Source organism: Cetorhinus maximus, unplaced genomic scaffold, assembly GCF_964194155.1.
Source record: "Cetorhinus maximus unplaced genomic scaffold, sCetMax3.hap1.1 HAP1_SCAFFOLD_1132, whole genome shotgun sequence".
Taxonomy (NCBI): Eukaryota; Metazoa; Chordata; class Chondrichthyes; order Lamniformes; family Cetorhinidae; genus Cetorhinus; species Cetorhinus maximus.
This window is the reverse complement of record NW_027597074.1, coordinates 52,614-67,845: the sequence shown is the minus strand read 5'-3', so window position 1 is coordinate 67,845 and position 15,232 is coordinate 52,614. Positions and strand designations below refer to the sequence as shown.

The window sequence follows — 15,232 nt, the reverse complement described above, 5'->3', positions numbered from 1 at the left end:
TTCAAATACCTCCCTCGCCCCCTGCCTCCCTACCTCTGTAGCCACCTCCAGGCCCTAAAATTCTCATCCTCCTGTTCAAATCCCTTCCTCACTCCTTCCCTCCCTATCACTGTAACCTCCTGCAGCCCCTACAATTCTCATCCTCCTGTTCAAATCCGTCCCTCAACCACTCCCTCACTATCTCTTTAACCACCTCCAGCCCTTACAATTCTCATCCTCCTATTCATATCCCTCCCTCACATTCCCTCCCTATCTCTGCAACCTCCTCCCGCCCCTACAATTTTCATCATCCTGTTCCAATCTCTTCCTAACCCCCACCCTCCCTATCTCTGTAACCTCCTCCAGCACCTACAATTCTCATCCTCCTGTTCCAATCCCCCCCTCATCCCCTCCCTCCCTATCCCTGTAACCTCCTTCAGCCCGTACAATTCGCATCCTCCTGTTCAAATCCCTTCCTCTCCCCTTCCCTCCATATCTCTGTAACCTCCTCCGGCCCCTACAATTCTCATCCTCCTGTTCAAATCCCTCCCTCACCCCCTCCCTCCCTATCTCTGTAACCTCCTCCAGCCCCTACAAATCTCAACCTCCTGTTCAAATCCCTTCCTCACCCCGTCCCTCCCTATCTCTGTAACCTCCTCCAGCCCCTACACGTCCCATCCCCTGTTCAAATCCCTCCTTCACCCCCTCCCTCCCTATCTCTGTAACCTCCTCCAGTCCCTACAATTCTCATCCTCCTGTTCATATCCCTCCCTCACCCCCTTCCTCCCTATCTCTGTAACCTCCTCCAGTCCCTACAATTCTCATCCTCCTGTTCATATCCCTCCCTCATCCCCTCCCTCCCTATCTCTGTAACCTCCTTCAGCCCGTACAATTCTCATGCTCCTGTTCAACTCCCTCCATGGCCCCTCCCTCCCTATCTCTGAAACCTCCTCCAGCCGCTACAATTCTCATCCTCCTGTTCAAATCCCTGCCTCACCCCCTCCCTCCCTGTCTCTGTAACCTCCTCCAGCCCCTACAATTCTCATCCTCCTGTTCGAATCCCTCCCTCACCCCCTCCCTCCCTATCTCTGTAACCTCCTCCAGCCCCTACAATTCTCATCCTCCGGTTCAAATCCCTCCCTCACCCCCTCCCTCATTATCTCTGTAACCTCCTCCAGCCCCTACAATTCTCATCCTCCTATTCAAATCCTTCCCTCACTCCCTCCCTCCCGATCTCTGTAACCTCCTCCAGTCACTACAATTCTCATGCTCCGGTTCAAATTCGTCCCTCACCCCCTCACTCCCTATCTCTGTAACCTCCTCCAGCCCCTACATTTCTCATCCCCCTGTTCAACTCGCTCCCTCACCCCCTCCCTCCATATCTCTGTTACCTCCTCCAACCACTACAATTCACATCCTGCTGTTCAAATTCCTTCTTCACCCCCTCCCTCCCTATCTCTTTAACCTCCTACAGCCCCTACAATTCTGTTACTCCTGTTCAAATCCCTCCATCACCCCCTCCCTCCCTATCTCTGTAACCTCCTCCAGCCCCTAAAATTCTCATCCACCTGTTCAAATCTCTCCCTCACACCATCCCTCCCTATCTCTATAACCTCCTCCAGCCACTACAATTCTCATCCTCCTGTTCAAATCCCTCCCTCACCCCCTCCGAATCTCTGTAACCTCCTCCAGCCCCTACAATTTTCATCCTACTATTCAAATACCTCCCTCGCCCAGTGCCTCCCTACCTCTGTAACCTCCTCCAGGCCCTAAAATTCTCATCCTCCTGTTCTAATCCCTTCCTCACTCCTTCCCTCCCTATCACTGTAACCTCCTGCAGCCCCTACAATTCTCAACCTCCTGTTCAAATCACTCCATGGCCCCTCCCTCTCTATCTCTGTAACGTCCTCCAGCCCCTACAATTCTCATCCTCCTGTTCAAATCCCTCCCTCACCCCCTCCCTCCCTAACTCTGTAATCTCCACCAACCCCTACAATTCTCATCCTCCTGTTCAAATCCCTCCCTCACCCCCTCCCTCCCTAACTCTGTAATCTCCACCAACCCCTACAATTCTCATACTCCTGATCAAATCCCTCCCTCACCCCCTCCCACCCAATCTCTGTAACCTCCTCCAGTCTCTGCAATTGTTATTCTCAGGTTCAAATCCCTCCCTCACCCCCTTCCTCCATATGTCTTTAACCTCCTCCAGCCCCTACAATTATCATCTTCCAGTTCAAATCCCTCCCTCACTCCCTCCCTCCCTATCTCTGTAACCTCCTCCAGTCCCTGCAATTCTCATTCTCCTGTCCAATTGCCTCTCGCACACGCTCCCTCCCTATCTCTGTAACCTCCTCCAGACCCTACAATTCTCATCCTCCGGTTCGAATCCCTCCCTCATCCCCTCCCTCCCTATCTCTGTAACCTCCTCCAATGCCTGCAATTCTCATCCTCCTGTTCATATCCCTCCCTCACTCCCTCCCTCCCTATCTCTGTAACCTCCTCCAGCGCCTACAATTCTCATCCTCCTATTCAAATCCCTCCCTCACTCCCTCCCTAACTCTGTAACATCCTCCAGCCCCTACAATTCACATCCTCCTGTACAAATCCCTCCCTCACCCCCTCCCTCCCTATCTCTGTAACCTCCTCTAGCCCCTACAATTCACATCCTACTGTTCAAATCCATCCTTCACCCCCTCCCTCCCCATCTCTGTAAGCTCCTCCAGCCACTACAATTGTCATACTCCTGTTCAAATCCCTCCCTCACCCCCTCACTCCCTATCTCAGTAACCACCTCCAGCCCCTACAATTCTCATCCTCCTGCTCATATCCCTCACTCCCTCCCTCCCTCCCTATCTCTGTAACCTCCTCCAGCCCCTACAATTCTCAATCTCCTGTTCAAAACGCTCCCTCACCCCCTCCCTCCCTTTCTCTGTAACCTCCTCCAGCCCCTACAATTCTCATCCTCCTGTTCCAATCACTCCCTCATGCCCTCCCTCCCTATCTCTGTAACCTCCTCCAGCCCCTACAATTCTCATCCCCCTGTTCAACTAATCCCTCACATCCCTCCCTCCCTGCCTCTGTAACCTCCTCCAGCGCCTAGAATTCTCCACCTCCTGTTCAAATGCCTACCTCACCCCCTTCCACCCTATCTCTTTAACCTCCTCCAGCCCCTACAATTCTCGTCCTCCTGTTCAAATTCCTCCCTCAACCCCTCCCTCCCTATCTCTGTAACCTCCTCCAGACCATACAATTCTCATACTCCTCTTCAAATCCCTCCCTCACAGCCCTCCCTCCCTATCTCTGTAACCACCTCCAGCCCCTTAAATTCTCATTTTCATGTTAAAATCCCTCCCTCACCACCTCCCTCCTATCCCTGTAACCTCCTCCAGCCACTACAATTCACATTCTCCTGTTCAAATCCCTCCCTCACCCCTTCCCTCCCTATCTCTGTAACCTCCTCCAGCCCCTACAATTCACATCCTCCTATTCAAATCCCTCCCTCACGCACTCCCTCCCTATCTCTGTAACTTCCTCCAGCCCCTACAATTCTCATCCTCCTGTTCAAATCCCTCCCTGAGTCCTTCCCTCCCTATCTCTGTAACCTCCTCCAGCCCCTACAATTCACATCCTGCTGTTCAAATTCCTCCTTCACCCCTTCCCTCCCTATCTCTGTAACTTCCTCCAGCCCCTACAATTCTCATCCTCCTGTTCTATTCCCTCCCTCACCCACTCCCTCCCTATCTCTCTAACCTCCTCCAGCCACTTCAATTCTCATCGTCCTGTTAATATCCCTTCCACACACTTTCCCTCCATATCTCTGTAACCTCCTCCAGCCCCTACAATTCTGATCCTCCTGTTCAAATCCCTCCCTCACACACTCCCTCACTATCTCTTCAACCTCCTCCAGTCCCTAAAATTCTCATTCTCCTGACCAAATTCCTTCCTCACCCCCTCCCTCCCTATCTCTGTAACCTCCTCCAGCCCCTACAATTCTCATCCTCCTTTTCAAATCCATCCCTCACCCCTCCCCACCCGATCTCTGTAACCTCCCCCAGTCTCTGCAATTCTTATCCTCCTGTTCAAATCCCTCCCTCACCCACTCCCTCCCTATCTCTGTAACCTCCTCTTGCCTCTACAATTCTCTATCTCTTGTTCAAATCCCTCACTCACACCATCACTCCAAATCTCTGTAACCTCCTCCAGCCCCTACAATTCTCATCCTCCTGTTTTAATCCCTCCCTCAATCCCTCCCTCCCTATCTCTGTAACCTCCTCCAGCCTCTACAATTCTCATCCCTCTGTTCAAATCCCTCCCTCACCGCCTCTCTCCCTATCTCAGTAAACTCCTGCAGCCCCTACAATTCACATCCTGCTGTTCAATCCCTCCCTTGCCCCCTCCCTCCGTATCTCTGTAACCTCCTCCAGCCCCTACAATTCTCGTACTCCTGTTCAAATCCCTCCCTCACCCCTTCCGTCCCTATCTCTGTAACCTCCTCCAGCCCTTACAATTAACATCCTGCTGTTCCAATTCCTCCTTCAACCCCTCCCTCCCTATGTCTGTAATCTCCTCCATTTCCTACAATTCTCATCCACCTGTTCAAATCCCTACCTCCGACCCTCCCTCCCTATCTCCGTAACCTCCTCCAGCCCCTACAATTCTCATCCTCCTGTTCAAATTCCTTCCTCACCACCTCCCTCCCTATCTCTGTAACCTCCTCCAGCCCCTACAATTCTCATCCTCCTGTTCAATCCCTCCCTCGCCCCCTCTCTCCGTATCTCTGTAACCTCCTCCAGCCCCTTCAATTCTCATCCTCCTCTTCAAATCTCTCCCTCACTCCCTCCCTCTCTATCTCTGTAACTTCCTCCAGACCCTACAATTCACATCCTCCTTTTCAAATCCCTCCCTCACCCACTCCATCCCTACCTCTGTAACCTCCTCCAGCCTCTGCAATTCTCATCCTCCTGTTCGAATCCCTCCCTCATCCCCTCCCTCCCTATCTCTGTAACCTCCTCCAGTCTCTCCAACTCTCATCCTCCGGTTCAAATCCCTCCCTCACCCCCTCCCTCCCTATCTCTGTAACCTCCTCCAGCCCCTACAATTCTCATGCTCCTGTTTTAATCCCTCCCTCACCCCCTCCCTCCCTATCTCTGTAACCTCCTCCAGCCCCGACAATTCTCCACCTCCTGTTCAAATCCCTCCCTCACCACCTCCCTCCATATCTCTGTAACCTCCTCCAGCCCCTACAATTCTCATCCTCCTGTTCAAATCCCTCCCTCACCCCCTCCCACGCTATCTCTGTAACCTCCTCCAGCCCCTACAATTGTCCACCTCCTGTTCAAATCCCTCCCTCACCCCCTCCCTCCCTATCTCTGTAACCTCCTCCAGCCCCTACAATTCTCATCCTCCTGTTCAAATCACTTCCTCGCCCCCTCCCTCCCTATCTCTGTAACCTCCTCCAGCCCCTACAATTCTCATCCTCCTCTTCAAATCTCTCCCTCACTCCCTCCCTCCCTATCTCTGTAACCTCCTCCAGCCCCTACAATTCACATCCTCATTTTGAAATCCCTCCCTCACCCACTCCCTCCCTATCTTTGTAACCTCCTCCAGCCTCTACAATTCTCTACCTATTGTTCAAATCCCTCCCTCACACCCTCCCTCCATATCTCCGTAACCTCCTCCAGCCCCTACAATTCTCATCCTCCTGTTCGAATATCTCCCTCATTCCCTCCCTATCTCTGTAACCTCCTCCAGTCTCTACAATTCTCATCCTCCGGTTCAAATCCCTCCCTCACCTCCTCCCTCCATATCTCTGTAACCTCCTCCAGCCCCTACAATTCTCATCCTCCTGTTCAAATCCCTTCCTCACTCCCTCTCTCCCTATCTCTGTAACCTCCTCCAGCCCCTACAATTCTCATCCACCTGTTCAAATCCCTCCCTCACCCCCTCCCTCCCTATCTCTGTAACTTCCTGCAGCCCCTACAATTCACATCCTGCTGTTCAAATACCTCCTTCACCCCCTCCCTCCCTATCTCTGTTACCTCCTCCAGCCCATACAATTCTCCACCTCCTGTTCAAATCCCTCCCTCACCCCCTCCCTCCCTATCTCTTTAACCACCTCCAGCCCCTACAATTCTAATCCTCCTGTTCAAATCCCTCCCTCATCCCCTCCCTCCCTATCTCTGTAACCTCCTCCAGTCTCTCCAATTCTCATCCTCTGGTTCAATTCCCTCCCTCACCCCCTCCCTCCCTATCTCTGTAACCTCCTCCAGCCCCTACAATTCTCATCCTTCTGTTTTAATCCCTTCCTCACTTCTTCCCTCCCTATCTCTTTAACCTCCTCCAGCCCCTACAATTCTCATCCCCCTGTTCAAATCCCTCCCTCACCCCCTCTCTCCCTATCTCTGTAACCTCCTGCAGTCCCTACAATTCACATCCTGCTGTTCAAATACTCCTTCACCCCCTCCCTCCCTATTTCCGTAACCTCCTCCAGCCCCTACAATTGTCACCCTCCTGTTCAAATCCCTCCCTCACCTCCTCTCTCCCTATCTCTGTAACCTCCTCCAGCCCCTACAATTCTCCACCTCCTGTTCAAATCCCTCCCTCACCCACTCCCTCCCTATCTCTGTTACCTCCTCCAGCCCCTACAATTCTCATCCTCCTCTTCAAATCCCTCCCTCACCCCCTCCCTCCCTATCTCTGTAACCTCCTCCAGCCTCTACAATTCTCTACATCTTGTTCAAATCCCTCCCTCACACCCTCCCTCCATACCTCTGTAACCTCCTCCAGCCCCTACAATTCTCATCCTCCTGTTCGAATCCCTCCCTCATTCCCTCCCTATCTCTGTAACCTCCTGCAGTCTCTTCAATTCTCATCCTCCGCTTCAAATCCCTTCCTCACCCCTACCTCCCTATCTCTGTAACCTCCTCCAGCCCATACAATTCTCATCCTCCTGTTCAAATCCCTTCCTAACTCCCTCCCTCCCTATCTCTGTAACCTCCTCCAGCCCCTACAATTCTCATCCCCCTGTTCAAATCCTTCCCTCACCCCCTCCCTCCCTATCTCTGTAACTTCCTCCAGCCCCCACAATTCACTTCCTGTTGTTCAAATACCTCCTTCACCCCCTCCCTCCCTATCTCTGTAACCTCCTCCAGCCCATACAATTCTCCACCTCCTGTTCAAATCCCTCCCTCACCCCCTCTCTCCCTATCTCTGTAACCACCTCCAGCCCCTACAATTCTAATCCTCCTGTTCAAATCCCTCCCTCACCCCCTCCCACCCTATCTCTGTAACCTCCTCCAGCCCCTACAATTCTCATCCACCTGTTCAAATCCCTCCCTCACCCCCTCCCTCCCTATCTCTGTAACTACCTGCAGCCCCTACAATTCACATCCTGCTGTTCAAATACCTCCTTCACCCCCTCCCTCCCTATCTCTGTTACCTCCTCCAGCCCATACAATTCTCCACCTCCTGTTCAAATCCCTCCCTCACCCCCTCGCTCCCTATCTCTGTAACCATCTCCAGCCCCTACAATTCTAATCCTCCTGTTCAAATCCCTCCCTCACCCCCTCCCACCCTATCTCTGTAACCTCCTCCAGCCCCTCCAATTGTCCACCTCCTGTTCAATTCCCTCCCTCACCCCCTCCCTCCCTATCTCTGTAACCTCCTCCAGCCCCTACAATTCTCATCCTCCTGTTCAAATCACTTCCTCGCCCCCTCCCTCCCTATCTCTGTAACCTCCTCCAGCCCCTACATTTCTCATCCTCCTCTTCAAATCTCTCCCTCACTCCCTCCCTCCCTATCTCTGTAACCTCCTCCAGCCCCTACAATTCACATCCTCATTTTGAAATCCCTCCCTCACCCACTCCCTCCCTATCTTTGTAACCTCCTCCAGCCTCTACAATTCTCTACCTCTTGTTCAAATCCCTTCCTCACACCCTCCCTCCATATCTCCGTAACCACCTCCATCCCCTACAATTCTCATCCTCCTGTTCGAATATCTCCCTCATTCCCTCCCTATCTCTGTAACCTCCTCCAGTCTCTACAATTCTCATCCTCCGGTTCAAATCCCTCCCTCACCACCTCCCTCCATATCTCTGTAACCTCCTCCAGCCCCTACAATTCTCATCCTCCTGTTCAAATCCCTTCCTCACTCCCTCTCTCCCTATCTCTGTAACCTCCTCCAGCCCCTACAATTCTCATTCACCTGTTCAAATCCCTCCCTCACCCCCTCCCTCCCTATCTCTGTAACTTCCTGCAGCCCCCACAATTCACATCCTGCTGTTCAAATACCTCCTTCACCCCCTCCCACCCTATCTCTGTTACCTCCTCCAGCCCATACAATTCTCCACATCCTGTTCAAATCCCTCCCTCACCCCCTCGCTCCCTATCTCTGTAACCACCTCCAGCCCCTACAATTCTAATCCTCCTGTTCAAATCCCTCCCTCATCCCCTCCCTCCCTATCTCTGTAACCTCCTCCAGTCTCTCCAATTTTCATCCTCCGGTTCAATTCCCTCCCTCACCCCCTCCGTCCCTATCTCTGTAATCTCCTCCAGCCCCTACAATTCTCATCCTCCTGTTTTAATCCATCCCTCACTTCTTCCCTCCCTATCTCTTTAACCTCCTCCAGCCCCTACAATTCTCCACCTCCTGTTCAAATCCCTCCCTCACCCCCTCCCTCCCTATCTCTGTTACCTCCTCCAGCCCCTACAATTCTCATCCTCCTCTTCAAATCCCTCCCTCACCCACTCCCTTCCTATCTCTGTAACCTCCTCCAGCCTCTACAATTCTCTACATCTTGTTCAAATCCCTCCCTCACACCCTCCCTCCATACCTCTGTAACCTCCTCCAGCCCCTACAATTCTCATCCTCCTGTTCGAATCCCTCCCTCATTCCCTCCCTATCTCTGTCTGTAACCTCCTGCAGTCTCTACAATTCTCATCCTCCGCTTCAAATCCCTTCCTCACCCCTACCTCCCTATCTCTGTAACCTCCTCCAGCCCATACAATTCTCATCCTCCTGTTCAAATCCCTTCCTCACTCCCTCCCTCCCTATCTCTGTAACCTCCTCCAGCCCCTACAATTCTCATCCCCCTGTTCAAATCCTTCCCTCACCCCCTCCCTTCCTATCTCTGTAACTTCCTCCAGCCCCCACAATTCACTTCCTGTTGTTCAAATACCTCCTTCACCCCCTCCCTCCCTATCTCTGTAACCTCCTCCAGCCCATACAATTCTCCACCTCCTGTTCAAATCCCTCCCTCACCCCCTCTCTCCCTATCTCTGTAACCACCTCCAGCCCCTACAATTCTAATCCTCCTGTTCAAATCCCTCCCTCACCCCCTCCCACCCTATCTCTGTAACCTCCTCCAGCCCCTACAATTCTCCACCTCCTGTTCAAATCCCTCCCTCACCCCCTCCCTCCCTATCTCTGTAACCACCTCCAGCCCCTACAATTCTAATCCTCCTGTTCAAATCCCTCCCTCACCCCCTCCCACCCTATCTCTGTAACCTCCTCCAGCCCCTACAATTCTCCACCTCCTGTTCAAATCCCTCCCTCACCCCCTCCCTCCCTATCTATGTAACCACCTCCAGCCCCTACAATTCTAATCCTCCTGTTCAAATCCCTCCCTCACCCCCTCCCACCCTATCTCTGTAACCTCCTTCAGCCCCTACAATTCTAATCCTCCTATTCAAATCCCTCCCTCACCCCCTCCCTCCCTATCTCTGTAACCTCCTTCAGCCCCTACAATTCTCATCCTCCTGTTCGAATCCCTCCCTCATTCCCTCCCTATCTCTGTAACCTCCTGCAGTCTCTACAATTCTCATCCTCCGCTTCAAATCCCTTCCTCACCCCTACCTCCCTATCTCTGTAACCTCCTCCAGCCCATACAACTCTCATCCTCCTGTTCAAATCCCTTCCTCACTCCCTCCCTCCCTATCTCTGTAACCTCCTCCAGCCCCTACAATTCTCATCCCCCTGTTCAAATCCTTCCCTCACCCCCTCCCTCCCTATCTCTGTAACTTCCTCCAGCCCCCACAATTCACTTCCTGTTGTTCAAATACCTCCTTCACCCCCTCCCTCCCTATCTCTGTAACCTCCTCCAGCCCATACAATTCTCCACCTCCTGTTCAAATCCCTCCCTCACCCCCTCTCTCCCTATCTCTGTAACCTCCTCCAGCCCCTACAATTCTAATCCTCCTGTTCAAATCCCTCCCTCACCCCCTCCCACCCTCTCTCTGTAACCTCCTCCAGCCCCTACAATTCTCATCCACCTGTTCAAATCCCTCCCTCACCCCCTCCCTCCCTATCTCTGTAACTACCTGCAGCCCCTACAATTCACATCCTGCTGTTCAAATACCTCCTTCACCCCCTCCCTCCCTATCTCTGTTACCTCCTCCAGCCCATACAATTCTCCACCTCCTGTTCAAATCCCTCCCTCACCCCCTCGCTCCCTATCTCTGTAACCATCTCCAGCCCCTACAATTCTAATCCTCCTGTTCAAATCCCTCCCTCACCCCCTCCCACGCTATCTCTGTAACTTCCTCCAGCCCCTACAATTGTCCACCTCCTGTTCAAATCCCTCCCTCACCCCCTCCCTCCCTATCTCTGTAACCTCCTCCAGCCCCTACAATTCTCATCCTCCTGTTCAAATCACTTCCTCGCCCCCTCCCTCCCTATCTCTGTAACCTCCTCCAGCCCCTACAATTCTCATCCTCCTCTTCAAATCTCTCCCTCACTCCCTCCCTCCCTATCTCTGTAACCTCCTCCAGCCCCTACAATTCACATCCTCATTTTGAATTCCCTCCCTCACCCACTCCCTCCCTATCTTTGTAACCTCCTCCAGCCTCTACAATTCTCTACCTCTTGTTCAAATCCCTCCCTCACACCCTCCCTCCATATCTCCGTAACCTCCTCCAGCCCCTACAATTCTCATCCTCCTGTTCGAATATCTCCCTCATTCCCTCCCTATCTCTGTAACCTCCTCCAGTCTCTACAATTCTCATCCTCCGGTTCAAATCCCTCCCTCACCACCTCCCTCCATATCTCTGTAACCTCCTCCAGCCCCTACAATTCTCATCCTCCTGTTCAAATCCCATCCTCACTCCCTCTCTCCCTATCTCTGTAACCTCCTCCAGCCCCTACAATTCTCATCCACCTGTTCAAATCCCTCCCTCACCCCCTCCCTCCCTATCTCTGTAACTTCCTGCAGCCCCCACAATTCACATCCTGCTGTTCAAATACCTCCTTCACCCCCTCCCTCCCTATCTCTGTTACCTCCTCCAGCCCATACAATTCTCCACCTCCTGTTCAAATCCCTCCCTCACCCCCTCGCTCCCTATCTCTGTAACCACCTCCAGCCCCTACAATTCTAATCCTCCTGTTCAAATCCCTCCCTCATCCCCTCCCTCCCTATCTCTGTAACCTCCTCCAGTCTCTCCAATTTTCATCCTCCGGTTCAATTCCCTCCCTCACCCCCTCCCTCCCTATCTCTGTAATCTCCTCCAGCCCCTACAATTCTCATCCTCCTGTTTTAATCCCTCCTCACTTCTTCCCTCCCTATCTCTGTAACCTCCTCCAGCCCCTACAATTCTCCACCTCCTGTTCAAATCCCTCCCTCACCCCCTCCCTCCCTATCTCTGTTACCTCCTCCAGCCCCTACAATTCTCATCCTCCTCTTCAAATCCCTCCCTCACCCACTCCCTCCCTATCTCTGTAACCTCCTCCAGCCTCTACAATTCTCTACATCTTGTTCAAATCCCTCCCTCACACCCTCCCTCCATACCTCTGTAACCTCCTCCAGCCCCTACAATTCTCATCCTCCTGTTCGAATCCCTCCCTCATTCCCTCCCTATCTCTGTAACCTCCTGCAGTCTCTACAATTCTCATCCTCCGCTTCAAATCCCTTCCTCTCCCCTACCTCCCTATCTCTGTAACCTCCTCCAGCCCATACAATTCTCATCCTCCTGTTCAAATCCCTTCCTCACTCCCTCCCTCCCTATCTCTGTAACCTCCTCCAGCCCCTACAATTCTCATCCCCCTGTTCAAATCCTTCCCTCACCCCCTCCCTCCCTATCTCTGTAACTTCCTCCAGCCCCCACAATTCACTTCCTGTTGTTCAAATCTCTCCCTCACCCCCTCTCTCCCTATCTCTGTAACCACCTCCAGCCCCTACAATTCTAATCCTCCTGTTCAAATCCCTCCCTCACCCCCTCCCACCCTATCTCTGTAACCTCCTCCAGCCCCTATAATTCTCCACCTCCTGTTCAAATCCCTCCCTCACCCCCTCCCTCCCTATCTCTGTAACCACCTCCAGCCCCTACAATTCTAATCCTCCTGTTCAAATCCCTCCCTCACCCCCTCCCACCCTATCTCTGTAACCTCCTCCAGCCCCTACAATTCTCCACCTCCTGTTCAAATCCCTCCCTCACCCCCTCCCTCCCTATCTCTGTAACCTCCTCCAGCCCCTACAATTCTCCACCTCCTGTTCAAATCCCTCCCTCTCCCCCTCCCTCCCTATCTCTGTAACCACCTCCAGCCCCTACAATTCACATCCTCCTGTTCAAATCCCTCCCTCACCCCCTCCCTCCCTATCTCTGTAACCTCCTCCAGCCCCTACAATTCTAATCCTCCTATTCAAATCCCTCCCTCACCCCCTCCCTCCCTATCTCTGTAACCTCCTTCAGCACCTACAATTCACATCCTCCTGTTCAAACCTCTCCATGTTTCCTCCCCCAAGCCCCATGTTTCTTACCAAGGACAATGTGATTTATTTCCCAGTCACGTCCACATATTCATAAATGTTTTTTCTTTGCACCGTGTGTTCTATTTATTGCAGATAAGCTTCCAAATCCCACAGCCTCTATAGAGCCGGTCTCTGGTGTGGTGACAGTGGGGGAACGAGTTCTGTTTAAGTGCACCACCAGCTACCCAATCCCCATGTCCCACTTGTACAAGAAATATGGCAAAGAGCCGGTAGAGACCTGGAATGCCTCAGACTCTGAACGGTCAGTCATCTTGACCATGGAAGATCTTGAACAACAGGATAGTGGGGAATACAGCTGCAGTTTTGAGAAAACGGTCAAAGGGAAAGTGTATGAGTCACCCCGCAGTAACTTTGTGGAGATCAATGTTACCGGTGAGTGATCTCTTAGTTACTGGATCTCGGTCTCAGTATTTTGGCAACCTAATGATGTTATACCTTCCACAATGACTTTCAATTGAATCAAACTTGTGTTTAGTTAGCAATAGGTTAGTGAGGCAGACAGAGAGACAGATAGAGGGAAAGATAGATAGAGACAGAGAGAGACAGACAGAGAGACAGATAGAGGGAAAGATAGACAGAGACAGAGAGAGACAGACAGAGAGACAGATAGAGGGAAAGATAGATAGAGACGGAGAGAGACAGACAGAGAGACAGATAGAGGGAAATATAGAAAGAGACAGAGAGAGACAGACAGAGAGACAGATAGAGGGAAAGATAGATAGAGACGGAGAGAGACAGACAGAGAGACAGATAGAGGGAACGATAGATAGAGACAGAGAGAGACAGACAGACAGAGAGGCAGATAGAGGGAACAATAGATAGAGACAGAGAGACAGACAGACAGGGACAGGGACAGAGAGAGAGGGAAAGAAAGAACAAAAAAGACCGAGACAGAGTGGGAGACAGAGAGACGGAAAATGCAAGGAGAGAGATAGAGAGAGAGAGACAGACAGAGAGAGAGAGGGACAGTCAGAGAGGAACAGTCAGAGAGAGAGACCTACAGAGAGAGAGAGAGTCACAGAGAGGCAAAGACAGACAGACAGAGAGGGAGAGACAGGGAGACAGAGAGAGAGAGAGAGAGGGACAGAGGCAGAGAGAGAGAGACTGAGAGAGAGAAACAGAGAGAGAGACAGGCAGACAGAACTCACAGAAAGCGAGAGAGAGAGAGGGAGGGAGCCATGGAGAGAAGCAGAGAGAGAGATAGATATAGAGAGAGAGATCAGAGAAAGGGAGAGAGAGATCTCTAACACAACTGTTACTCCATTTGATGACAAGCCGGCAGTAGGATTTGATCCTGGGATAAAGGAGGTCAGCCTTCACTTATACTCACACACTGCCTGACTGTGCACTTCCAACCCATCTGAAAACTCCACCTTTTAGAGGAAACATGCTCCTTCTTTAAACTATTCGCCCACTGTGGGCTGCACGTTAACATCTCTGCTCTTACCCTCTATTCAATGATCGCCCACCCCGACCTTGACAGTTTGTTAACGCAACACTATGAACAGAATCAGCTGAGGTCACTCCCTCAATCTGTCGTCTCAGATAAATGAATGGTTTGTCTCTCTCCGGAGTGCAGCGGTTCCTTTAAGGCCTAGTACGCTGCCAGCGAGTTCATTTCTCAAGCGGTTTGTGGGGGTTATAGGCCGGTGGGTCCCTTAGCAACCAGCTCCCTTCCCCGACCGAGGGCAATGACGGGATTTCTGCTGTTCATTCTGACACCTCACAATTCTCCCTCACTGGTGCCCAAAGTGTCTCCATTCACCCGCACATGGGCAATAATAACCCTCCATCATCATTCACCCTCGACCTAACACAGCCTGGCACAACACCAACTGGGGTACTTGACTACTCCCCAAACCACCCTCCCCACAGCTGGCGAGTCCAGGACTAGGAGGTGTGGGGGGATGGGGCCAGGTGGAGGGGGGTGATCACTCTCGCAGGGTAAGGGGCCGGCCATTTTGGATGGAGATAAGGAGGAACCATTCACTCAGAGTGTCGTGAGCTCTCTAACCCAGCGAGCTGCCCGAATATCGACCCCTTGAGCATGTTCAAGACCGAGTTGGGTAGACCTTTATGGCGCTCATGGAATCTCGAGGTTATGGATTGGGAATACGGCGGCAACGTGGAGTTGAGGCAGAAGATCATCCGGGATAGCATTGGACTGTCAAGCAGGCCCTGATGGGCCGAATCACAGAATTGTTACAGTGCAGAAGGAGGCCATTCGGCCCATCCTCTCTGCACCTGCTCTCCGAATGAGCATCATGACCCTGTGCCACTCTCCTACCTTTTTCCCCCGTACCCTTGCACATTGTTCCTGTTCAAATAATCACCTAATGCCCTCTTGAACGCCTCGATTGAACCCTACACTTCCAGGCAGTACATTCCAGACCCCAGCCACTCGTTGTGTGAGAGAGTTCTTTTCTCACCTCGCACGTGCTTCTTTTGCAAATCACTTTAAATCTGCGCCCTCTCGTTCTCCATCCTTTTAT

At 52.2% G+C, this 15,232-nt stretch overlaps 1 protein-coding gene across 1 annotated transcript in view; it reads left to right on the top strand.

The window, feature by feature from the left end:
* Window positions 1-15,232, top strand: part of LOC144675731 (immunoglobulin superfamily member 1-like) — a gene marked incomplete at its 5' end in the record, with an annotated part of 62,631 nt that overhangs the window by 37,489 nt on the left and 9,910 nt on the right. Inside the window, one exon of the mRNA XM_078536351.1 lies at window positions 12,813-13,112. Coding sequence (XP_078392477.1) covers window positions 12,813-13,112 — 300 coding nt within the window. The remainder of the gene's footprint in view (window positions 1-12,812; window positions 13,113-15,232) is intronic.